General features: G+C 43.4%; 1 protein-coding gene across 1 annotated transcript in view; it reads left to right on the top strand.

Annotated features, from left to right (window-relative positions):
• The first annotated feature begins 223 nt into the window (after positions 1-223).
• The window catches only part of LOC146203481 (cytochrome P450 4V2-like), a 39,398-nt gene continuing 12,786 nt past the window's right edge, over positions 224-26,835 (top strand). Inside the window, exons 1-8 of the mRNA XM_084585704.1 lie at positions 224-470; positions 941-1,053; positions 13,568-13,653; positions 16,201-16,388; positions 18,879-18,948; positions 19,031-19,157; positions 20,725-20,877; positions 22,539-22,712. Coding sequence (XP_084441830.1) covers positions 224-470; positions 941-1,053; positions 13,568-13,653; positions 16,201-16,388; positions 18,879-18,948; positions 19,031-19,157; positions 20,725-20,877; positions 22,539-22,712 — 1,158 coding nt within the window. The remainder of the gene's footprint in view (positions 471-940; positions 1,054-13,567; positions 13,654-16,200; positions 16,389-18,878; positions 18,949-19,030; positions 19,158-20,724; positions 20,878-22,538; positions 22,713-26,835) is intronic.

Below are 26,835 nucleotides of genomic sequence, written 5' to 3'. Positions count from 1 at the left end.
CCGCCGTAGATCGACCAAACTCGCTTTGCCAGCGGCCTTGACGTAGCCAACATTTACGTGGCTGCTTCATTTCGTCCACTTAGAGTTCCCCTGGTATACCATCAATTCGTCACCTCGTACCGGCGTCTTCCTTCCAAGCCGTTTCACTACTCACTAGTTAGCTCCTGGTTAAATATCTCCGGTTCAGATTCAGCCGCCAGTCGGAAACTCGCGCACGTGAGGGATGATATCGACACTCACAGCTCTGACGACTTTCGGCAAAGTCGCGGGCCTAGCATATTGGGTCCTCGCCGCGGTCGCCTCAACGATCGCAGCGGCACTCATCATTCATGTTTCGCGTGGTGGGGTGCAATGGCTTCGTATGTGGTGGCATTTGCGCGATGTGCCCAGGCCTCAGAGATCATTCGCACTGTTTTTTGACTTCTACAAGCAGCTGTCTGCAATGGATCCCCGACTAGACACCAAAGTCAGTGAGTACACTCCTCACAAAACTCTCCGCTTATGTGTGCTCGCACTCCACGACTAGAGCTGCTGTATTCGCCTTATATGCCCAATAAAGGTATCATTGCGTTTATATTCTTGCATAAATAAGACAAGAAAAGGAAATTTAGATAAAGCACAGATGCAAATACTAGAGATTTTTCACGAGTGGGTAGGGAAGAAATGTACAACTGGAATAATTTCCTTTCTTTCTTGAGGTAGCTATATTTGTCACTTTTTGAGAGGCTACTTGACAATTATATGAAAAGTGCGCATACTTGAAGATCCCGGGTCCCGGAAAAACGAACGTAGCTATTGGTTGTTTCTTTATCAAAACCAGTAGCAAAGCATGGAGGTAAGAATTCAGCCTACCTTGAGGTATCGAAAGCCAAGCTTTGGTGCAAGAAGTTCAATTTTTTCGACTCCTTCCGAAAATATTTTTTCCTGATGTTCATTCCAGAGGTATTCAAGTATATACAGGACCTGTTCAAGTCTGTTGAAGATCAAGACGTGTCTGTAGCCTGGTTCGGACCGTACGCATTTATGCTCGGCGCCACGCCGCCTGTGATTGAGGTACTTCAATCTTGTCTATGAACACTCATTTATAGAATGTGAAACAAAACAAATGTGATCTACAGGAAGCTATACAAAAACAGCGCCTGAGTGGGTGCAATGTGCAATAAAATTAGCAAAGTACTTTGGGAGAAAATTAGTAACATGTCTACAATAAACGCGTCACTGAAGATGTTTGCGAGTTTGTATATACAAGCAAAGCCGAAGGCAGCAACAAGGCTTATCCAAAACAAAGTTACACCTGGACTGTAGGCTCACATTGGGCCCGTTTTGCGAAAGGTATTCATAGCCTAAACAGGCACACGCGGCAGAGTACGCCTGTACCGTTATATGTTAATAAAGACACCCGCTTCAGCTTCCCGAATGAGACCCTATAATAGGAGAATTAGCATGACTTCATCTCGTTACAACCTTTGCCACGAGCGCTGCCGAAAACAGCTTTTCTGAGTGGACTGTAATGTTGTCTCGTTTTTAAGCAACCAGCGAACGAAAGCTTATGCGCAAAAAGATTCGAACGAACGGACCGCTGTTTAAAGTAAATCAGGTTTGTTGAGCATTTATGTGCGATCATTCTTAGATATGATTTAAATACACATTCTTCTGCGAATACTTCAGAATAGCGGCCTGGGGGGCGAGTTGGTGCATGATGGAATTGAACGGCGGTGCAACACGGAAACGGACACAGACAAGAAGGGGACAAGAAGACAAGAAGGGGTGTGTGCATGTGGTGTCCCCTTCTTGTCTGTGTCCGTTTCCGTGTTGCGCCGCCGTTCAATTCTGCGAATACTTTTAGAGAAATGCCATATATAATGCGTGGTGAACGCTCAAACACTGCAAACGAAACTATCGCAAATGTAGCAAATTCAAGTTTACGAAATAAATCTTCCCCAAATCCGAATAGGAAACATAAGATAAAGTAGTGAATTCGGCAACAGATATTAGGAAAAAAAGGTTTATTTCCTACTCAAATAGAAGTAGAATATCCCAAGAAAATAGCTTCGTACCTCGGGTAAAATTTAGTTCCCTATACATTTAATTAAAAGCTGACTTCCGTCTATGATGAAGCATTGCAACGCTATTGCAAACGGGGCGATTATTCGAAAAATAATGCAAAACAGCAAGAAAGACAAAATAAGAAAAAGAACTAGGAAGGCTCCTCTTCTTGTCCTCGCGTTTTTGGTGCTTTGTGTTACTTTTCGAATACTCAGCAAACAGCCCAAATACCCCCAGTTCTGTACGGTGTTTATTGCTCATGGCGAGTAAGTACAATTACACACACACACACACATATATATATATATATATATATATATACGAAAAATTAACACCCTTCGGGCCGCTGTGGTGCAGTGGTTAAAATATCCGACTGCTGTGCTGGAGTACCCGGGCTCGACCCCCACTTGTGACAGCTGCGTTTTGATGTAGGCGAAACGGAGTCGCCTCCGTGTGCTGTGCAATGTCAGTGCATGTTAAAGAACCCCAGGCGGTCCCCCCCCCCCCCCCCTTCACTAAAAAAAAATTACTTTCCATACAATCCGCTATCTGCTGCAAATGTTCAGAATCCAACTCGCCCATGACTGCCATTCTGGGCTCATACGAATTCTTGTTCGCGCGTGCTTAGGAGACTTAAGAGAAGCAGGATTATTTCTCAACATTTCTTCCCTCAGAACTAGCCAGTACTATTGTCATTGACTGTCGCGCCTCTCTGCAGCCCCACGCTGACCGCAGTTACTAGTGCCATAGGCTGCGAAGTTTGTGAACAGGGGCTGCATTGCAGTCAAACAACGGAATTAAGTTTCGGTGATATTTTCTCCCGCCAGCAGCATGTCGTGGGTCGAGTGCTTCCGTTGTTCTTTATATGCATACGTGCCTACTCACTAGTGCATGCCTCACAACACCAAGGAGCAGCAGCCTTAAGCATGTGCCTAATTAAATGTTGTAGTGGTTAGTAAACGTTTATAATTAGTGCTAAAAAAGAAACAGGTCATAAGGCACGCCCGGATATGGCGGCGTATGCGCCTCTGGCGCGGTCGTGATGCCTCTTACTACCGAGTTGATTCTGTAGCATTCAAAATCAAAATCCTGATAGGGATCGCCAGCTCTGATAAAGTCTAGAAATAGATACACAGCGGAAACTCGAATTGAGGTATAACGTCAATGCTTGTTTTCGAATAGTAATTAATAATTAGCTAACGTTATTCTATGTTACTGCCATGTATATCAGAACACTACCAGCAGCAGGTTTTCGTTTTGCTTGTAGTACTTATCCTCGTGTTATTCGCAAGGTACTTCTGGTTCGTTAGAGCATCACTTTTATGCTGCTGAACACCCGTGTTGAAATGACTAATATACTTAATAAAATACAGGCATGATTTCGCTGCAGCAAGGCCCCCCTAGATTTAATTTTATACTTTTTTTATGCAAATTATTTCTAAGAAATTGAACGCAAGCAACCCGCACACACACAGCGCAACAAACGTAGGGCAAGCGAGTAGACGGGAACAGCGCTGACTATCAACTGCATGATTTATTGAAAGAAAACGTATATATACAAAAATGCTCTGACAACGAAGTGAACATGTTCGCAGATAAAGCAACAATTCACTTCAACCATTTTCGCAAAGATATGAGATTTCTCGGGGATGAATGATAACAGATGGGGTGCTTACGCATGTGTCAGAATCCTTATGAATGAGATAGGGCTCTTTTAATTCTCGTGTTAATTTCTCTCTGTGTTTGTACAACACTGTAGTTTCTTTGAAAAGGGGAGTGCAAGGAGGGTGCAAAGGGGGCTTTTGGCTACATTCCTTGTGGTGTAGTGCCAGGTTCGATGACGGGGCTTTTTCTAGGGAGTTTTCATGTTCTCTTAGCCTTATGTTAAGACACCTCCCTGACTGACCAATGTAATCTTTTCCGCAAGTAAAAGGCACTCTGTATACCACTCGTTCTGTGCACGGAAGAAAAGCTACATTATGTTTTACCTGGCATCCCCCACAGCCTGCACGTCGCTTTTTGTCATTTATTTTTCGGTCTACTTTAGCGCAAATGCTGCCAAGTTTTATGGGCGCAGAAAACATAACCTGTACTCCATACCTATGTCCAACTTGCCATAGGCGATGCAAAATTCCATGTGGATACGATATGACGGCAATATTTTCCTTTTTACGGGGTGTCTCAGGATCCGGTCGTATTCTAGAGGCCTTTACATTTTTCAAGACCTTGTTGCATGCAAGCAAGATTACGTCATCTGGGAAGCCTGCTCGCCTATATCTATCTATCTCATCTTTGAAGCTATTCGTGATGGTATGGTCGCAGGATTTGAAAATTGATGACCCTATGCATGACATGGCTATACCACACTTTACTAATTTGGAATGGCCAGATATAAAATTGAGCAAAGGCTTCTTCGATTTTGGTGCAAACGACCAGCAGAAGTGATTTTGCCCTAAATTCAACCTTAAATCAAGAAAGGAAAAAACATCACAAGACGGGGTTTCGAATGTGACCTTCAGGTCATTTCCGCAGTCTTGCAAAACTTTTAGAATGTATTCGACACACTTTCAAATGTTATGAGCTTCTACAAACAGAAGGTAATCGTCCACGTATCTGAACACGTTTTTAAACATGACTTAGATGAATTTCACTTAAAGTTGTTATTTTTTTAATTATCCACCAACTAGCTCAACTCTCAGTTTTAATGCAGTTCATTTCTAGTACATTGAGCCCTATTTCCTGTGACAATGATGTTCTTCTCGAAAACCAGGCTGCCTTGGCTTCGCTACTTGCTTTGTGCGCTTTCAAAGCTTGAATGGCTTCCTGGTGTACAAGACGGATGATGTGCCAACTGGAAGTTCAGGTGTTGTGTGGAGGGCTGCAACCATCCAAAGGTCACAGCCGCAGGATGTGACGCATTATTTAATCAGAGTGGTGGCAACGGCACAGGCTCTACAAGGCTGCGGCAAGGAGAGGCATCGAGTGCAGCGCTTCCGAGAGGGGTGTCAAGTTGCGGAACGGAACACGGAATTTCTCTGGAACTCTGTTCAACCTTGGACACTTGTGAAGAAGCCTTCACGTCAGGAAGGAAAGGCACTAATTTTGGGAGAACAACAGGTGCCTGAAATATATCAGAAGGGTTTGAGACTGCGACCGAAGTTCTGTGCACAGCCAACGCTTAAAAAACTGGAGAAGATAGCTCTTGCAAGGAACATTTCCTGACAGGCTCCGCTGGACGAGCGACCTAGGTGCATTGCAGACTGCGTTGAAGCCGCAAGTTTTAATAAGGAATAAAATAACAAGGCTCTTAGCTTAACTCCATTGGTTGACTTCTCGTGTCCCAAAAACTGAGGGCACTTTTCTCCGATAAAGAAGGGTTTTTCGTGATTATGCCAGATGACATGTTCAAGGAAAAATTGAGATTAGTCATCAACAAGAATTTCAAGCGTGTAAATGTCACAGTAAAAAGTAATCAGACAAAAGCTTTAAAGTTACTGAGCAGTCGGCGATTGGAACGCTTGTATTCTTCGGTAAAAAATGCAAAAATCAATTCTATAGAAATAGTTTTTGCAGCTAAGACACATAAACCGGGCATTCTATTTCGATGTATCGTCACTGAGAGAAACACATGGCAAAATGCGGAGTCAAAGTTTTTGCAGAACGGTTTTGGCATGCTGACAATAGAGGATCCTTTTCGTTTGTCGGATTCCACCGTTCTTGTCGATTATCTGTCGTGTTACAACCCAGGCGCCTATAAAGCCTTCACTATAGACGTCCAAGACCTCTACTATTCACTTCCGCATGAGCACCTCTTGGTTTGTGTTTAAAAATTTTATAACGAATGACAATGACGAGCAAAACTTATGTTGGCATTTCTGTGCCATCTTTTCTGAAACTGTTGTTATTATACCTGCAATCCACCTTTTTCCAGCTTGAGGGCCAATGTTATTTACGAAAAACAGGCGTGTGCATTGGGTCGAGTGTTTCACCAATTTTAAGTGAAATTTATCTAAGTTATGTTTACAAAGACATCAATAATAATGTTGCTCTCTTTGTAAAAAAAAAGTGTTCAGATGCGTGGACGATTACCTTCGGTTCGTAGAAGCGCATGACCTTTCAAACGTGCGTCGAATACATTCTAAAAGTTTTTCAAGACAGCAGAAATGGCCTGAACTTCACATTCGAAACCCTGCTTTGTAATATTCTTCTCTTTCTTGATTTAAGGTTGAATTTAAGACAAAATCATGTCTGCTGGTCATTTGCACCAAAATAGAAGAAGCTTTGCTCAATTTTATTTCTGGCCATTCCAAATTAGTTAAGTGTGGTACAGCCGTGTCATGCATAGGTCATCAATTTTCAAATCCTGCGACCATACCTTCATGAATAGCTTCAAAGATCAGATTGATAGATACAGGCGAGCAGGCTTCCCAGATGACGTAAGCTTGTTTGCATGCAACAAGGTCTTGAAAAAAGTAAATGCCTCTAGAATACAAGACCCTGAGACACCCAGTACAATAAAAAAAATATTGGCGTCAAATCATATATGCATGGAATTTCGCATCGCCCACGGCAAGTTGTACATAGGAATGGAGTACAGGCCAAGGTTTCTGCGCCCATAAAACTTGGCAGCATTTGCGCTAAGGTAGACCGAAAAATAATGACAAAAAACGACGTGCAAGCCGTGGGGGATGCCAGGTAAAACACAATGTAGCTTTTCCTGCGTACACAGGAGTGGTGTACAGAGTGCCTTTTACCTGCAGCAAAGATTACATTGGTCAATCAGGAAGGGGTCATAACATAAGGCTACGAGAACATGATAACTCCCTAGAAAAAGCCCCGTTATCGAGCCTGGCACTACAACACAAGGAATATAGCCAGAAGCCCCCTTTGCACCCTCCTTGCACTCCCTGTTCAAAGAAACTACAGTGCTGTACAAATACAGAGAGAAATTAACACGAGAATTAGAAGATGCCTATCTCATTCACAAGAATTCTCACACGTGCGTAAGCAACCCATCTTATATCTATCATTCCCGAGAAATCTCATATCTTGACGAAAATGGTTGAAGTGAATTGTTGCTTTATCTGCGAACATGTGCACTTGGTTGTCAGAGCATTTTTGTATATATACGTGTTCTTTCAAGAAATCATGCAGTTGATAGTCAGCGCTGTTCTCACCTACTCGCTTGTCCTGTGTTTGTTGCGCTGCATGTTTTTTTTTTTTAATTATGCACCAAATAGCTCAACTCTCAGTTTTATTGAAGAAAAGTTACGTGTAACTCTGCATAGAATATACTGTCTAAGCTAATTGAGGCGTCAAAGCAATCGGTACATGGATATTTTCGAAGAAGTAGAATCAACTTGGACAGCTAGAGACAGAGACCAGCGGTTTGTCTTGATATCCACTTTGATTCTTGAGCTTTAATAATAGAGTAGTTTCTCTTATCCACAGAAATCGGGAGACACGTCAAACTGTGCTTTTTCCAGTTTATCTGTGCTCAAGTGGCCCGTTAAATAAATGGTGAAATAATGGAGAAAGCAAATGAGTCAAAAAGGGAATTGATGTTATTTTTTTGTTTAAGATGGCGAACAATATTTATTTATTTAGAATACACCCCAAAGGCTCCAGGTGTGGGGTATTACATGAAGGATAGCGGCATAATATCAAAGTTGTAGATTATTTATCACAGGTAAATAATTTTCTTTATGGGCTTTTTAAAATCTTGTGGATTGGAGTGGAGCACGGCTTGAGGGGGAAGATCATGCCATTTTTTCGCACTCTGAATGAAAAATGAAGAAAGAGGCGCGGTAGTGTGCGCAGATGGTGGATAAACTCTCCTGTTGTGGCTGAAACGTTGCCAAGTCCGGTGAGAGGGCAGACTGACGGGGTTGGATAACTGTGAATGATAAAATTTATGAAAAAGACAAAGTCGAAAAATTTTACGTCGATGAATGAGAAGTGGTAGGGTAGCTTGATACTTTAGATTAGATACACAAGGGAAGTAGCTGTAGTTAGAATAAACAAAGCGGATAGCTCAATTTTGTACTGATTCGAGAGTGCTAGCTGGGTCCCAAATAGCGCATGCGTATTCTAATTGTGCTCGAACGAGCTTTAGATATGTCATAAGTTTCACAGAGGGAGAGGCAAGTTTTAAATGACGGCGAACGAAGCCAATAGAGTGGTTAGCATCGTTTGTGATTGCAGAGATGTCATACCACGAAAGGTCGTGCTTTATGTTAATGTCTAAGTATTGGCAGGAGAACGCACAGGAGATTGCTGAACCGCAAATTATGTAATTAGGTGGTGATCAGTAATGTTTTGGATGAAAAGATATGACGGATGTTTTATTAGTATTGACTTTAACCACTTGCTACATTAGGATTCAATGTGATTTAGATCGTTTTGTAATGCGGTTATATCGGCAGTACTACTGATGGGGCGATAGATTACCCAGTCATCTGCGAATAAACGAACGTTAGACGATATATCATTTGACAAATCATTAATGTAGATCAGGAAGAGTAAGGGGCCAAGAACAATACCTTGAGGCACTCCGAAGACAACGTGGGACGTTTCGGATGAACACTTGTTGGCGTATACGAACTGAGGACGGTTAGTGAGAAGCAATGGATCCTGTACTCTTAGAGATATCTCCTTTATATATCTCTCTCTTAGAGATACGAACTCAGTTTTCATTGCGCTCCAGGTTACAACTGTATTAAGTCAACGCTCCTAAAAATCATTTCAGCTTATTATTCCATGATTCTAACCAAATATTTCCCTTCATGGATCACTGCCTTGTCGTGGCGGAGGGGCTTGCGAAACTCGATGAAGTCGTGAGCTCTGCTGTGTAGGGCCACCCAAGATCGACAGGTCACGGCAGAGAGTTCTGACAAAATGTGATTCACTGCAGAAGGTAATGGCAACCCACTCCAGTATTTCCTGCCAAGAAAACCCTATGGCCAGTCACAATACCAATATCCATATGGCGCCGGAAAATGAGCCCCCCAGGTTGGAAGGCGTCCCACATGTTACTGGGGATGAACAAAGGGCGATTCCTAGTAGCTCCAGGACGAATGAAGCGGCTGGGCTAAAGCCAAAAGGACGCTCAGTTGTGGATGTGTCGGGAAGCGACCGGAAAGTCCGATGTTGCAAGGAGATATAACACATAGCAACATGGAATGTAAGATCTATGACGCAAGGTAAACTGGATATCGTCAAGCGAGAAATGGACAGATTGAACATTGATATCTTGGGTATCAGCGAGCTCAAGTGGACCGGAATGGGAGAATTTAACTCCGGCGACCATTATGTCTTTTATTGTGGGCACGAATCCAAGAGAAGGAATGGGGTCGCTCTCATAGTAAACAGAAGAATGGGCAAAGCAATGCTAGGGTACAACCCCAAAAACGACCGAATGATTTCACTTCGGATCCAAGGTCACCCTTTCAACATAACAGTTATCCAAGTCTATGCACCAACCACTTCTGCTGAAGAAGCTGACGTTGAGAGATTTTATGCGGACCTACAATGCCTTTTAGACCGCACCCCATCATCAGACGTCGTTTTTCTCATAGGAGACTGGAATGCTAAGGTCGGGAGTGAAGAAATATCCGGAATTACAGGCAAGTTCGGTCTTGGTGAGCCAAATGAAGCTGGGCAGAGGCTAGTAGAGTTCTGTCAAGAAAACAACCTGACCATAGCGAATACTCATTTTCAACAGCACAAGAGGCGCCTGTACACATGGATTTCACCGGACGGTCTGTACAGGAATCATATCGATTATATTATTTGCCAGCAGAGATGGAGAAGCGCTATACAAGCAGTAAAAACAAGGCCTGGGGCCGATTGTGGCATCGATCATCAGCTTTTTGTTGCCAAAATTAAGCTTCGATTGAGGAAAACGCAGAAGACTAGAAGGCCTTTCAGGTATGATCTGGATCAGATTCCATTAGAATATGCTGTGGAAGTGAGCAATCGATTTCAAGAATTAGATCTAGAAGACAAAGAGCCCGAAGAGATGTGGACTGATGTTCGTGATATAATACAAGAAGTTGCTACTAAGGTAGTTCCAAAGCAAAAGAAATGCAAAAAAGCAAACTGGTTATCTGAAGAGGCTTTGCAAATAGCTGAGGAAAGGAGGATGGCAAAAGGTATGGGGGAAAGAGAAAGATACAAGGTTCTCAATGCGGATTTTCAGAAAATAGCAAGGAGAGATAAGAATGCCTTCTTGAACATACAGTGTCAAGCAGTTGAGGACAACAGCCAATTAAGGAACCCAAGAGCTCTGTATAAGACAATCAAAGATATCAAAGGAAGCTTCTGTGCTAAGCTGGGCGTGATAAAGGACAAACGAGGCAAGGACCTCACTGAAGCCTCAGAGATAAAGAAGAGGTGGCAGGAATACACAGAAGAACTGTACAAGAAGGACCCGGATGTGTAAACCCAACATAGGACGGTTGTGATTACTGATCTCGAGCCGGGCATCCTGAAGAGTGAAGTTGAATGGGCCTTAGCCAGCCTTGCTAAGAACAAAGCTAGCGGAATTGATGGTATTCCAGCTGAGTTGCTTCAAAACCTCAACCACGACGCTGTTAACACACTGCATACATTATGTCAAAAGATTTGGACAACCCTGCAGTGGCCACAGGATTGGAGGAGGTCAGTTTACATCCCCATTCCAAAGAAAGGCAGTGCCAAAGATTGTTCCAACTACCGCACGATCGCGCTTATTTCGCATGCTAGCAAGGTGATGTTAAAAATCCTGCAAGGTAGGCTGCAGCAGTATGTGGACCGGGAGCTCCCGGACGTGCAAGCTGAGTTTCGCAAGGGCAGAGGAACTAGAGACCAAATTGCCAACCTTCGCTGGATCATGGAAAAAGCAAGAGAGTTCAAGAAACCCATTTACTTCTGCTTTATTGATTATGCGAAAGCGTTTGACTGCGTAGATCACAGCAGATTGTGGCAAGCTCTCCAAGAGATGGGAGTTCTAATTCACCTCATCTGTCTCCTCAGGAGCTTTTATGAAGGGCAAGAGGCCACAGTCAGAACTGGGCATGGTCTTACTGATTGGTTTCCGATTGAGAAAGGGGTGAGGCAAGGCTGCATACTGTCGCCCTGCCTATTTAACCTATATGCAGAGTGCATCATGAGGAAGGCCGGTCTGGACGAGTCTTCAGCTGGAGTGAAGATCGCTGGAAAACGCATCAACAACCTTAGATATGCGGATGATACCACTTTAATGGCAGAAAGGGAATTGGATCTCAAGAGACTTCTGATGCGCGTACAAGAAGAGAGTGAGAAGTTTGGGCTTAAACTGAACATTAAAAAGACGAAGATCATGGCGTCTTGCCCTATCAAGTCCCGGAGCATCAATGGACAAGAAGTGGAAGCTGTGACAGATTTTCTGTTCTTGGGCGCCAAGATTACCTCGGAAGGAGACTGCAGCCATGAAATTAGGAGACGCCTGCTTCGGGGAAAGAGAGCAATGGTTAGCCTTGACCGCCTAGTAAAGAGCAGAGACATTAGTCTGCCAACCAAGATCCGTATAACCCGTGCTATGGTCTTTCCAGTTGTGATGTAAGGATGCGAGAGTTGGACTGTGAAAAAGGCTGACCGCCGAAGAATTGACGCGTTTGAATTGTGGTGCTGGCGAAGACTCTTAAGAGTTCCTTGGACTGCCAGAAGATCAAATCAGTCGATATTGTCGACCATAAACCCTGACTGCTCATTGGAGGGTCAAATTCTAAAGTTAAAGCTCAGCTACTTTGGTCATCTGATGAGAAGAGAGGAGTCGCTGGAGAAAGATTTGATGTTGGGAAAGGTTGAGGGTCGCCGGAGAAGGGGTAGGCAGCGAACGCGATGGTTAGATGGCATTCTCGAGGCATTGCAGATGAAGCTATGTGATGTTATGAAGATAGTGAGAGACCGGAAAGCGTGGCGTGACATGGTCCATAGGGTCACGAAGATTCGGACACAACTGAACGCCTGAACTGAACTGAACCAAATATTTACAACAATCACTTTTTTCTATTCAGCGCTTCTTAAGGAGCGGAAAATAGAAAAGGTAGTTCCAGTCTACAAATCCGGCGGAAAACATCCCCTAGTAATTATCGTGCAATTTCCCTTGCTAGTATTTGCTGTAATATGCTCGAACATATAATATTCGCCAACCTTGTTAATTTCCTTGATTCGAACTCATTTTTTACGCCAGGACAATATGGTTTTCGAGGACTTTAAGCTTGTGAAATAAAGTTAACATTGTTTACACACGCACTGCACCTTATTCTAGACCCCTCATCATTAGCTGACTATATATTTTCAAGTTATTTCAACGCCTTCTACAATGTGTGCCACAACTACTACCTTACAAACTATCAAAACTGAATAAGAAATGTAACTTAATGAAATGGATTGAATGCTTCCTAATTAACCTCTCACAATTTGTTTTTCCTAACACTTATGACTCCAGTTTTACAGATGTGTGTTCCGGAGTTTCACAAGGCTTCGTTTTGTGGACACCATACGTATGATTTTAATTCACATGACTGATCTCCACTCTATAGTGAACTGTCATATTCACCTTTCCAGTTATGAATGTCTCATTTTTGGATAAAAACTAAACTAGCGACTTCGCATCACTTCAGTCAGACCTCACTACTATAGGCAACTGGCTCAAGACATAGGTAATGCAGCTAAATAATAACAAATGCAAAATCATGCGTGTATCTAGAAAAGCGTCCGCCCCACCTGATTTCTACACCGAAAATATTTCATTTGAATTAGTCTCCTCATACAAATGTCTCAGCGTCCACATTACGTTTAACCTTAACTGGCCCCCTCATACCGAGAGCGCAATTAAAAATGCTAATGGCATGTTGGGCTACTTACGGCGCAATTTTTTGTATGCTACTTCTCACTAGAAACTGCTGGGCTATAAAACATTATTACGATCTAAACTCCAGTATGCTTCAACCAATACAGAATCCTACTCACGTGAACTTAGTTAGTGATCTCGAGATGGTCCAGAAAAACTCGTTTATCCTTGCCAACTACAACCGAACAGCGGGCATAACTGCCTTGAACACTAATCTCACCCTCCCGTCGCTGACATAATGCACATAAAGGTTTTCCGCATCCCCCGGTTCCATAAGTATTACCTCCTCATTCATCATCCTATTCATGCACCTCACCTCACTGGTCATCATCCCGGAGTCAGAATTAGGTCATGAAAGTATTGGCATTAATAACTATTCGCAGTTCAGCGCGCAGCTCTAGCTAAGATTGTATATTCAGGTGCTATTCGGGATTCATGTACCAACTGTGTTTTTTCTCTTCATCTTCTGCCCTTGAGGGGTAATGTAAATAAAGGAATAAATAAATGGTGGCTGGTATTTTTTCAAAACAGTCAATATTCTTTTTTTCCACACTGTCAACGCCTTACATTTTGTTAGTAGGAAGTATATATTACCTGGTTAACCACATATTCTAAAGTCTAACATTGTTTTCGCCTCTTCCACAGGCAGTATTGGGGCAAAGAAAAAATGTGAACAAGGCATTCTTTTACGACATGATGAAACCATGGATTGGTCAAGGCATATTGAACCTGTGAGTGCCGCCGCATCTAAACTGCTATCTAAAATTTTGCCAGTTCGGCATAAGGTATAATTGGTATATCGAACACGGGAACTGATGCTTAAGGTATTACACATGCCGGTTTTATAAACTATGAATGGGTGCAGCACACTGAAGAAAGGGGCAGTTTTCTTAGCGGTGTCACCGAAACGAAACTTATGTATTTATTTTGGACAGCCGTGTTAATTAAACAGACCACTTATAAAAATGGTGCATTCGATGTCTTTGCGCAACCCTGAAAATGACTGCAGCATTCAAATTATTCGCGTCGCTTTAGCTATACCGTCGTCTAAGCGTTATATTCTGTATCTAAACGAACACGCAACCATAGGAGCAGAACGGTGTGGTAAACGCACAAACCTTAGTAGGAAGGAATTATATATCTGAAGCGCATTCGCGCATGATAATTTAACAACGCTACCACCTATGTTTAGGTTTAAATTAACTAGTATTTCGTAGCCTGTCATCAGTGCACGGAAAGATCGCTCTAGTGTAACAGGAAACGCTGCGCGAGTGAAAATTTCTCATTGTTATGATGAACTGTGGCGTTGTCCCGAAGCCTATGCATGGTGAATGGGAACGAAAAAACAGCGCCTTCAAAATGGCGACAGTAAGTACTTAAATTACAATAAATTATATTAAATTACATATGACCAGGTTTGTCCGCGCAAATGAACAATACAGAGCTAAGGATATGTCAGGAAAATCAATATCGGTGAACGATATTTGGGCTTAAGGGATGATGATCCTACAGCATGACAAATAAAGCTGAAGTGTGCGACTTTTTGAACATTTCAATTGTTTTCTCAGCTGCTGACAGAAAGTAAGCCCGATGTTGCCTGTAAAAATGAGCAGCATGGTTAAACTTGGCCTCAAGAGTAGACACGGTGTGCCCTTCACGCCGATTTTTCATTCCCCAAAATTTATCAATTTTATTGAACTTTTAAACATTCTGCTTGCTGCATCATCGGTACACATCCCAAGCACACTTTATTACATCATGCGGGCCAAAACGGGTTCACTAACACGCTTGAAACCAACGAGCTTTCGTGGCCTATGCGCTGCGTGTCCACCTAACATGCAGATGACTTGGGTCGGAACCCAATGGCTACAAATATGTTTTAACGGACTAGTTCTATTTTCTTAAATTCCCTAGTAAGAGCAAACTCCTCGCCAATTTCGGCTTCATTTGGAAACCCCACCAATTGCTTAGCTTTATTTGAATGTGGCTTTCTTAAAATTCTCGAACCAAACCACGTGCTTGAGTCGTTACGACCATATCAACCAATCGGATGTTTTTGCGACGGCCTCTACGGCAGTGGTGGCTTTTTGCAGGAACCAGTAGCATACGCTGTTTCGTAAAACGTGCATTAAAATCATAGAATGTGGGTTAGCCGGTCTCAGAGCTCAGATGGTGGGATCACTGTGCTTTCTTAATAATAAAGAAAAAAAAAAAGCTGACAAGGTTACAAGTTTACATTTACTTACTGCCAAGATTACTGCTGACATTTCAATGGCAGCAGGATAGATTTAAAAAATGGAGCCATGTCTTTTAGCTATGTCATTTCTATTTACTATTTGACACTGAGTCTACGCTGAAATGTTTTCTCTATCTATGATGTAATGTGCCATTTTCGACTGGTCTGCTTCCAGACCAGTCCGGCAGTACCCATCGAACAAGAATGGGCTGCTCACACTTGAGCGCAAAATTCTTAAACACGCTGAGTGAAAAATATGCCATTTAGACACCTTGTGAGCAAAGTGAAATTGTTTGCGCATGCATAGTCTTCATATAGCGTACGCTGGTGACATGCCATGGGGAGATATAAGTACAAGAGATATTTGTTGAAGAAGGGACTACATCATGATATTAAAAATGTCTGCAGGTACTCAACAGAAGTAAAAACAACCGGTCCTACTTACGACTCCATATGCATTAAAACTATTTTGTTTTAATACAGCCCTGAAAAGTACGTTGACCATATTTACGTAAAATAAAGAAAGAAAACGCAAGAACGCAAGATGCAAATTATATAACTTCGCCGAAATGAGTAAAGTTTAAAGTTTATCTCAGGAAAACAAAACTGTCGGTAAGCTAGTCTTAACTGTCTGGAGACCATCCTTTGATTTTCTGAAGAATGTTTCGGTTTGGTTTGTGGTGTTTAACGTCCCAAAGCGACTCAGGCTATGACAGACGCTTTTCTGAAGAATGAGCCGAATCGTATCTCCTAACGCAGTAGAGCATTGCGTAGGGAGCACGAAGACCACTGCCGGCAGTGGGCAATCCAGCGCGCGCCGCACGCTGTAGCGCATCGCTACCATCTTACGCTTCCGTGCTGTGGCCGCACAATTTGCCCGCATATATCAGTTGTACAATTAAAGCAAAAAGTTTCTACTGTGAAAATGTTGCGCTGCAGAGTATAGGTGAAGAATCAGAGCAGCTGAACAAGAGCATGACGCACTCGTGCCAACGATTCGCAAGGATAAGTGATTGTTCTTTCTTTCCACGTTCACCAACAGGACCAACGAGAAATGGAAAGCCCGTCGGAGGATCATAAACCCCGCCTTCCACAGCGGTACTCTCGACGATTACGTTCCCGTAATGAACAAAGCAGGAGAGAGACTCATGCGCAAAGTGGCCTGCAATGACGGGCAATTTTTCGACGTCCTGCCTATAGCTCGGACAGCGGCCCTCGGCGTGTTGCTTGGTAAGGCACTCAGTTGCTGCAATGCTTTACCGGTGTTGAGTGCGCCCGAATGAAGCGAATTACCCGGTGTTGAAGCGCTTTGGACGCTCGCTGTAGACCAACAGCAATCTGTGACGCAAGCAAGATCGGTGGCGCTGATGTCACCAGGCTGGACTGACTGGGGTGATAAAAAAGGCTTTAGCGCCGCCGTAATCATACAAAACCAAAAGAGTTTAAAACAGTTTTCTGAGTTCACGCGGCTTCTATGATGTCATTCCTCGGTGAAGAATAGCCATGCGCAGCCTAGAGGAGTTTGGAAAAGTATGAAGACTCTTTACAAAGGCGAAGTATTCTTTAAAAAGCGCCAAAGATAGAGCGTGAGACTCAGTATCGCGACTCATTGAAATACATGTAAGCAAAACCTACCGGCGTATCTTTCCGAGGTCAGAGAGCAGATATAACCGTGGCCAGTGGCAAATGTTTGCAAGTGCTCTGGAGAAATATTCTCCTTTCGAAGTCAGTCTATATTTAAGATCGTACGATATAGGTTTGTTGTTAGCCGGACATGCGATAACCCCGATAGGCTTATTATCGTCCGTCATGCTTCTCCCAAAGGTATATTTCTTCTCGTGTAAGCCGATACACTGCCACGCAGAGATGCGCATTCCCTTTTAAATACTACCGCTCAAACAATATGACCGTTACTCTGAAGACACTCCTCAAACAGCACAATAAACAATCCGCGTACAGCAGCACACGACCAAAACCATACTTACACATACAGATTGCGCTTTAAAACGTAGGAGCCATCTGCGCTGAAATCGAGCGTCGTCTGCGCCCCTGCCTGCTGCAATGCACCGTTCCATTTCGTTTTCTAGCCATGGCGTTTGAGAAGTGCTTTTTCAATGCAGCTTTGTCTAGACTTTAAAGATTGAACTGCAGTATTACTGTAAAATTTTAGCACATATCTGGCTATACGAGAGGCTTTTGCGATTCGGAGAAACAGAAGAGCGTATATTAAGCCTTTCGGCGGAATGTCTGGTATCACAAAACCACAATTATAGCTGAGCTTTAAAAGTAGACTGCCTTAGAAATCACATAGAATATTTGCTGTAGAATTCTTCAAATCACTCGCTAATCTTTAAGCACCGGTCGCCTACATTGGTGCTTTGCGAAATGAGAAAAAATATTACGGTAGGTGTTGGTTATATGCATTTATATATTCGTCGTACTCGCGACTGGAACCCTCGCACATTTCGCGGTGTTTTGAAAATAGTCCGCCTTTTAAATGACGTTTCATGCTCTTTAAATCTCTTCTAAGACGTTTATGGCTGCTCTGCACAAAATGACGGTATAATTTAGCCCTGTGAAATCAGAAGCCTGCTTTGAAAACGTTGGCTTCATGTATTTTTGTGGGTAATAAAGCCCGCTTTTCACACCCAGTCTTCCGCGGCGTCCGTGAGCGCCACCTTTGTTTATAAACACGGTGTTAGTCTACATTTCATTACATTTTCTGTGTGTGATTCACATATTTGTGATATATCTGTGCCAACTACCGTTTCAAGAATTAGGACGCTTAAGCTTTGCCTTAAGAGCTAACATGATAGCGCCTTTAACATCGTCTTTTGATTCCGCCAATTTTCTGCATTAAAATATTGTCACAGTGTTTGAAATTGAAATATCTTCAGTAAAAAGAAATATATGCAGATTGCTTTCTAGGAACTTAAAGGCGCAGTATCTGTCGCACTGTCCGGTGGGAACCCAAAACACACTGTAACGATGGACTGAAAAAACAAAGACAGAAAGAGGTGCTGGGTATTGGAGCTCAATGGACTAATAATTTCGACCACCTGGGGATCTTCAATATGCACTGACATCGCACAGCACTCTTCATTTGGTTTGTTTTGGAAGACAAATGAAGGCACAGTATTGGTCACTTCTGAGTGAACAACTACACATAAATCAATATCATGCAACTGAAAGCCCATATCGTGCCAGTTTGAATTCCAACCGCCAACTAGCATGGAACTTGACTAGTAGAAGGATGGCAAATATGAATCGAACTGCATGGTGAGGCAACAATTTGAACGCTGCAAAAGAAGGGTTCCGTCGAAGTTTTGATACCAATTCACGTGCGTATTCTTTCCGGCATGTTCTCCTATATCCTAGATTATGGCAGCGGCGACATCTTTTCGGCCGAACATCGCGTAATACATTTTCAAATTGAAGTGCATATATGGACGCATGAATATTCAGTGTGACGAGCCGTAGCTAGAAATCCCATTTATATATACTATTCGAACTATATCATTGCATTCTTCGCAAAATTGCGCATAGCTAGGATTTTAAATATGATTACGAACACTAATTTACCTTCATATATTGTTTTTTTCTTTTTGAGCTGAGAGAGCTAAAGTAAGCAGCCGTTTATCTTTAAAATGTCAAAATTAGCTGAAATGAAATGTTTCAATGTACATAATTAAAATTCTGCTTTTGCTTCTGCTTCCACAGGAACGTCGATGGGCATTGATTACGATGAAAAAGATATAGAGCGAGTGGGTTACTTGAAAATTCACGACGCGTAAGTTACATAATCTTCCCGTCCATCCTATCGCGTTTGGAAGATGTTATAATCCCTCATTTATTTTCTTTTGTGAATTCAGGATCTCCGACAGCATAGTGAACCGCTTCGTACACTTTCACCACTGGTTCGACATCATCTATGCGTTCAGCAACGAGCGCAAGGAGATGATGAAACACGTGGGAGCGGCTCAGCAGTTCGCCGCGGGCGTAAGTATCGCGATACTTAACAGTGTACAGGCTTGTGAGTATACCTTTCTGTTGTGAGGCAACTGTGGGATATTAAGATACTGCTATACACTTGTTGATGGGAATGGTCTAACCTTCCGATTCGCGACAAAACGTTTGCTGTTCAAGATTTCCTGCGCTCGCAGAATCTAGTTAAAGCTCTCATTTATAACCAACTGGACACGTTTTTCAAAAACTTCTTTTAGGCGGCAGTAGATCCCTATGAAATACCTTTTATGTGAACATTGATATAAATGGTGTAAGCTTTCGATACGCAGAAAAATGTTGCTTCAGAAGTTAGTTCTGCACCCACAACGAGTAATTAAGGCTTTCCAAAGCGATGGGGTTCATGTTAAAAGTAATGGTGGGGTGTCTGTGGGAAATTACCAGACGCTTTTTATGAACATCTTGATAGAAATGGCCTAAGATCGCTGCGTGAAAAATATTGATCTTTAAATTATGACAAAGAGTATCTAAGCGCGCAACTTAAAACCAATTGGGAGCTTTGAAAATTAAAAGTAACTAAACGACTATCAAGAAAGATTTGCAGATTTATTGATTGTTATCGTGAAGGCAAACCATATGTAAAGAAAAAAGTTCTAAAGCTCTTTCCCAGAAAATGTCCAAAATTTCTGGGTCCATCATATCTTCTATCCTGAATTTTTGCCCCGCTATGCCGATTTTAAGCACCTCCTTTGATGTGCTAGTTGCTGGCATTATAGGCGCAATCTCACAGAAGCCTGGTAATACAGAGGCATCAAATCGGTGTCTCGAGGTAAGGAAGCCACGCTTCACTCTCCCAATAGCTATGCAAAAGGGAATTGAATTGAAAAAAAAATTTATTTCCAGTAATATACAGGAAATGGGCCTCGGGCGAAAAGCTACAGCGGTAGCTTGAGAGATGCCCGAGGTGAAGATGCGAGAGATGCCGAGATGAAGAGTGAACACTTGAAAAAAATGGAGGAAGGACAATGCGGCTTCCAAATAATGAGCAGCCTCTACAGCTTGCCAAGTTTTTTTCTGACCCTGTAATTTCTCTGGATCAAAACTGTAAGGTGCTATTGCCGAAGCAAAAAGAAAGGTGACGTGCAGTCGCACACTTTTATACCACTCTATTAGAGCAGAAAACGGTACTGGAAGCGCAAGATCTTAATGCCATGTTTTTTTTTTTTTCTACAAAACAGTTTCAAAGGCAAAAAGAAACAAAACAATGTCCCTGAATTGATAAAATATCCTAACGCCAGATTTTCGCGAGTACCAATTTTTGCACGTTTTGCCAATACTTCGTGGCCGATACTGTGCAGGTCGCAAAATAAGCAGCTGCAAGAAGAAGAAGAAGCATGAACGGTAATCAGAGGTTGAAAAAATGTCCCTCTGCCATATGACATGACACAGTACTTGATAGTGTGAGTGATCGAAGGTAAGGATGAAGATAAACATAAATTAGTCGGCGCGTAAAGAGCTAACTTTCGCTAAGCACCCTTGCGCTATTGTAATAGCTCTACTAATCCAGTGCGCCCTTTGACATAAGCTTTTCGTTTCTTTGCAGATCTTAAAAAAGAGGTTCGCCGATTATCGGAAAGGCATTCGGGACCCAATCTCGAAAAACTCTTTCCTGGAAATTTTGATAAGAATGTGCGTCGATGAGGGCGTTATCAGCGAAACCGAAGTACGGGACGAGTTACTCGCAGCACTGATTGGGGTAAGCCTTTTAGTAGCAGTGCCGACGTTACGAACAGGACGATTAAATGGAGCATGGTTTCGTGCCCATCAAACACGCTCGAATAATTCATGGGGCCGTTTTTCGCTGCTTCTCTAATTGCCCGGATTAAACAGGATTTCTAGATGAGCACAAGTTATTCACGTAGGTCCTCCTCCTTCGGTGCGCGGCAGCTCGCACCTTGTCGACTTTTCCGCTCGCTTTCTTGCCGAAATCGGAGCGGAAATCAACCACGGTATTTTGCTTCAATTAAGGTAATAGTGGGGCTGCAAAACTGTTGACATGGTTAGCATGTTTATGATAGGTAACCTCTTGGTCCAAACCACCTTTCAATGGCTAGAAGCGCGGTCGGAGAACATTGTAATAAGTCTTTATAGGTGGTAGTACGAACACCGATGAACATCAGATGAGCACAGAAGTGTACAAGCCCTGCTGCTTGGAGGCGAAGCCTACGAAGAACGGCTTTTCGAGCACAAGTCTGGACGGAATGACGTGTCGTTGCCCGGCCATACCGAACCCTGCAGGCAGTGGTCACCAACCGGTAGCTCTTCGCTGAACATGCTGCGTGCAGAAAATTGTACACACGTTAAACTCAGCAATCCTTTACCGAGGTTTTATTTTCTAAATTATCGAGTTTATGTCGGGGGTAGCGGCCCGTTCCCAGTGCACATGGTGATGCACGGTGCACGGGAATTTCACGCGGTTTTTCACCAGCAGTCCGCATTTAATACGGGGAAATAAGTGCTTAAAATAAAAACAAATTAAATAAAAAAATTCTCGCTGTCAGTTCCTACATTGTATTTGACACACTCTTATATCGTTCGCGAATAATTCCCGCCACTGTAGCGAAAGCGTTTGCGTTTTTAATAGGACGTCAAGGGTTCGAATTCCGGTAACAATATTTTATTGAAGAGAAAATGCGAAAGCGCCCGCATGCTGTAGGATGTCAGTGAACGTTAAAGACTTAATGATGTCGAAATCAATCCGTATCATTCCACTATGCGCTCTTGCATATCCTGAGTACACCTTCGGAAAGGCGAACCCTACATGCTACAGTTCAGTTGATATCAGTTGATAATAACTTTTGTTTTTACAGTTAACTAGTAGGAACGCACATCAATCCTTGACATATTGTAAAACAAAAATTGCGCGCTGGGGGGGGGGGGGGGTCACGTTCAAATACGGAAGAGTAAAACTATGTCGGCATTTCCAAACCGAAGGGCTTAGCATTGTCTTCAAATCTCTTCTGTGCGATTAGCAATTGACCTTTCTACCACAGACAGTGCAGATTCGATATGGCCGCATTAAAATTAGTCACGTCAAACAAACAAGCGAAACTCCATTAATTATCACTTCTCCCCGCCTTCCGAACCATTTTTTTTTTTTATTCTTGAGTACATGATGTATCTAGATTTTACAAGGATGAATCGGTTACACGTTTTCGTAATCTGGCAGCTTTGTCGCCAATTTTGTAGAAATTTACCACTGAAAGAAGCACTCACGGCTCAAAACCGATCTTGTTGCTTCAATTTCGACCAATGTACGTCGTTTTAAATGTACGTCGAGTATCAACCGAGAATCATGCATCCGATGTCACTTTCTGATAACTGCAACCCATGACTATTGCCATTTCTCACGCCTAGGGCTTCGACACAACGGCAACATCTCTAGCTTATACTCTCTACCTGCTGGGAAATCATCCTGAAATCCAGGCTAAGCTTCACGACGAGATTGACTTGGTGTGCGGAGACGACTGGGATAAGCCAATCACCATTGAAGACCTAAAAAATCTCACCTACACTGAATGCGTGGTAAAGGTGCGTAATGGCAATGTTGGAGGGGTTGTCTTATGAATGTTGATCAACTAATTATATTAACGGTGCTTGCCTATACAGGACGCCTCACGTAACTTAAGCCAAGGTTTAAAAAATGAAAGGCACTTCAAAAAATATATTTGTTTTCCCCTGACTAGTTGATTAATTGCGGTTGCTCACTTAATTTTAAGTGTATTGGCTGTAGACCCCGATTCTGATAGGCAAATTGTATAGCACCATTAGAAACCTTTCAATAGCCTGCTTTCGATAGGTAATGTCTAACGTGGTCCCTTTTTCTACGTTCAAAAGATATTCTACGAAATATTAAAAACAATTGGCGACGATTACTATACTTCCTAATGCGAAATTTGAGAGCAGATCATCACTTCTTTCAGCTTTTTGATAGATTGAGGCAAAGAACTCGAGAAAGAAACTTATGTACAATTACAGACAACTGGTTACGAGGGACAACTGCGATGGCGGCGCCAACGGCGGCTAGGACGCGAAACCCAGGCACGTGTACCAAAGGGCTTAATGCTGAAACAATTTCATTCGACACATTTTTCAAAAGCGAAGGTTTCTTTTTTTATCATGGTGAACCAGCTGTATATACGCAAACTACATCAAAATATCATCATTTTCTCTGTGAGGGCGTATTCTCGGTTACTGCACATGTTACCCTGCAGTTCGGTGTGGGCGCTAGCAATATTCATGAATAAATATCTTTGCAGCGTGCACCATGTGTGGTCACGTCTTTCACTTAAGCTCTGAAGCGTGCCTTTTATAATTGGTTCCCAGGAATGGAAAGGCGCAGCATCTGTCACACCTGTTTCTGTGGACACATGAATTGCGCCCCAAAGGAGGAAGGAAGGTGGAAGTAGAACTCAACTTGAGCTCTGAAGCGTGCCTTTCATAATTCGTTCACAGGAATGGAAAGGCGCAGCATCTGTCACACCTGTTTCTGTGGACACATGAATTGCGCCCCAAAGGAGGAAGGAAGGTGGAAGTAGAACTCAACTTGAGCTCTGAAGTGTGCCTTTCATAATTCGTTCACAGGAATGGAAAGGCGCAGCATCTGTCACACCTGTTTCTGTGGACACGTGAATTGCGCCCCAAAGGAGGAAGGAAGGTGGAAGTAGAACTCAACTTGAGCTCTGAAGCGTGCCTTTCATAATTCGTTCACAGGAATGGAAAGGCGCAGCATCTGTCACACTTGTTTCTGTGGACACATGAATTGCGCCCCAAAGGAGGAAGGAAGGTAGAAGTAGAACTCAACTTGAGCTCCGAAGCATGCCTTTCATAATTCGTTCCCAGGAATGGAAAGGCGCAGCATCTGTCACACCTGTTTCTGTGGACACATGAATTGCGCCCCAAAGGAGGAAGGAAGGTGGAAGTAGAACTCAACTTGAGCTCTGAAGCGTGCCTTTTATAATTGGTTCCCAGGAATGGAAAGGCGCAGCATCTGTCACACTTGTTTCTGTGGACACATGAATTGCGCCCCAAAGGAGGAAGGAAGGTGGAAGTAGAACTCAACTTGAGCTCTGAAGCGTGCCTTTTATAATTGGTTCCCAGGAATGGAAAGGCGCAGCATCTGTCACACTTGTTTCTGTGGACACATGAATTGCGCCCCAAAGGAGGAAGGAAGGTGGAAGTAGAACTCAACTTGAGCTCTGAAGCATGCCTTTCATAATTCGTTCCCAGGAATGGAAAGGCGCAGCATCTGCCACACTTGTTTCTGTGGACACATGAATTGCGCCCTAAAGGAGGAAGGAAGGTGGAAGTAGAAGTCAACTTGAGCTCTGAAGCGTGCCTTTCATAATTCGTTCCCAGGAATGGAAGGGCGCAGCATCTGTCACACCTGTTTCTGTGGACACATGAATTGCGCCCCAAAGGAGGAAGGAAGGTGGAAGTAGAACTCAACTTGAGCTCTGAAGCATGCCTTTCATAATTCGTTCCCAGGAATGGAAAGGCGCAGCATCTGTCACACCTGTTTCTGTGGACACATGAATTGCGCCCCAAAGGAGGAAGGAAGGTGGAAGTCGAACTCAACTTGAGCTCTGAAGCGTGCCTTTCATAATTCGTTCCCAGGAATGGAAAGGCGCAGCATCTGTCACACCTGTTTCTGTGGACACATGAATTGCGCCCCAAAGGAGGAAGGAAGGTGGAAGTAGAACTCAACTTGAGCTCTGAAGCGTGCCTTTTATAATTGGTTCCCAGGAATGGAAAGGCGCAGCATCTGTCACACTTGTTTCTGTGGACACATGAATTGCGCCCCAAAGGAGGAAGGAAGGTGGAAGTAGAACTCAACTTGAGCTCTGAAGCGTGCCTTTTATAATTGGTTCCCAGGAATGGAAAGGCGCAGCATCTGTCACACTTGTTTCTGTGGACACATGAATTGCGCCCCAAAGGAGGAAGGAAGGTGGAAGTAGAACTCAACTTGAGCTCTGAAGCATGCCTTTCATAATTCGTTCCCAGGAATGGAAAGGCGCAGCATCTGCCACACTTGTTTCTGTGGACACATGAATTGCGCCCTAAAGGAGGAAGGAAGGTGGAAGTAGAAGTCAACTTGAGCTCTGAAGCGTGCCTTTCATAATTCGTTCCCAGGAATGGAAGGGCGCAGCATCTGTCACACCTGTTTCTGTGGACACATGAATTGCGCCCCAAAGGAGGAAGGAAGGTGGAAGTAGAACTCAACTTGAGCTCTGAAGCATGCCTTTCATAATTCGTTCCCAGGAATGGAAAGGCGCAGCATCTGTCACACCTGTTTCTGTGGACACATGAATTGCGCCCCAAAGGAGGAAGGAAGGTGGAAGTCGAACTCAACTTGAGCTCTGAAGCGTGCCTTTCATAATTCGTTCCCAGGAATGGAAAGGCGCAGCATCTGTCACACCTGTTTCTGTGGACACATGAATTGCGCCCCAAAGGAGGAAGGAAGGTGGAAGTAGAACTCAACTTGAGCTCTGAAGCGTGCCTTTTATAATTGGTTCCCAGGAATGGAAAGGCGCAGCATCTGTCACACCTGTTTCTGTGGACACGTGAATTGCGCCCCAAAGGAGGAAGGAAGGTGGAAGTAGAACTCAACTTGAGCTCTGAAGCGTGCCTTTCATAATTCGTTCACAGGAATGGAAAGGCGCAGCATCTGTCACACTTGTTTCTGTGGACACATGAATTGCGCCCCAAAGGAGGAAGGAAGGTAGAAGTAGAACTCAACTTGAGCTCCGAAGCATGCCTTTCATAATTCGTTCCCAGGAATGGAAAGGCGCAGCATCTGTCACACCTGTTTCTGTGGACACATGAATTGCGCCCCAAAGGAGGAAGGAAGGTGGAAGTAGAACTCAACTTGAGCTCTGAAGCGTGCCTTTTATAATTGGTTCCCAGGAATGGAAAGGCGCAGCATCTGTCACACTTGTTTCTGTGGACACATGAATTGCGCCCCAAAGGAGGAAGGAAGGTGGAAGTAGAACTCAACTTGAGCTCTGAAGCGTGCCTTTTATAATTGGTTCCCAGGAATGGAAAGGCGCAGCATCTGTCACACTTGTTTCTGTGGACACATGAATTGCGCCCCAAAGGAGGAAGGAAGGTGGAAGTAGAACTCAACTTGAGCTCTGAACATGCGTTTTATAATTGGTTCCCAGGAATGGAAAGGCGCAGCATCTGTCACAACTGTTTCTGTGGACACATGGATTGCACCCCAAAGGAGGAAGGAAGGTGGAAGTAGAACTCAACTTGAGTTCTGAAGCGTGCGTTTTATAATTGGTTCCCAGGAATGGAAAGGCGCAGCATCTGTCACACTTGTTTCTGTGGACACATGAATTGCGCCCCAAAGGAGGAAGGAAGGTGTAAGTAGAACTCAACTTGAACTCTGAAGCGTGCCTTTCATAATTCGTTCCCAGGAATGGAAAGGCGCAGCATCTGTCACACCTGTTTCTGTGGACACATGAATTGCGCCCCAAAGGAGGAAGGAAGGTGGAAGTCGAACTCAACTTGAGCTCTGAAGCGTGCCTTTCATAATTCGTTCCCAGGAATGGAAAGGCGCAGCATCTGTCACACCTGTTTCTGTGGACACATGAATTGCGCCCCAAAGGAGGAAGGAAGGTGGAAGTAGAACTCAACTTGAGCTCTGAAG

The sequence above is a fragment of the Amblyomma maculatum genome, chromosome 1, assembly GCF_055883805.1.
Source record: "Amblyomma maculatum isolate TAMU_Amacu chromosome 1, ASM5588380v1, whole genome shotgun sequence".
Lineage (NCBI taxonomy): Eukaryota > Metazoa > Arthropoda > Arachnida > Ixodida > Ixodidae > Amblyomma > Amblyomma maculatum.
The sequence above is the reverse complement of the archived record's forward strand: the minus strand, read 5'-3'. Positions and strand labels throughout refer to the sequence as shown.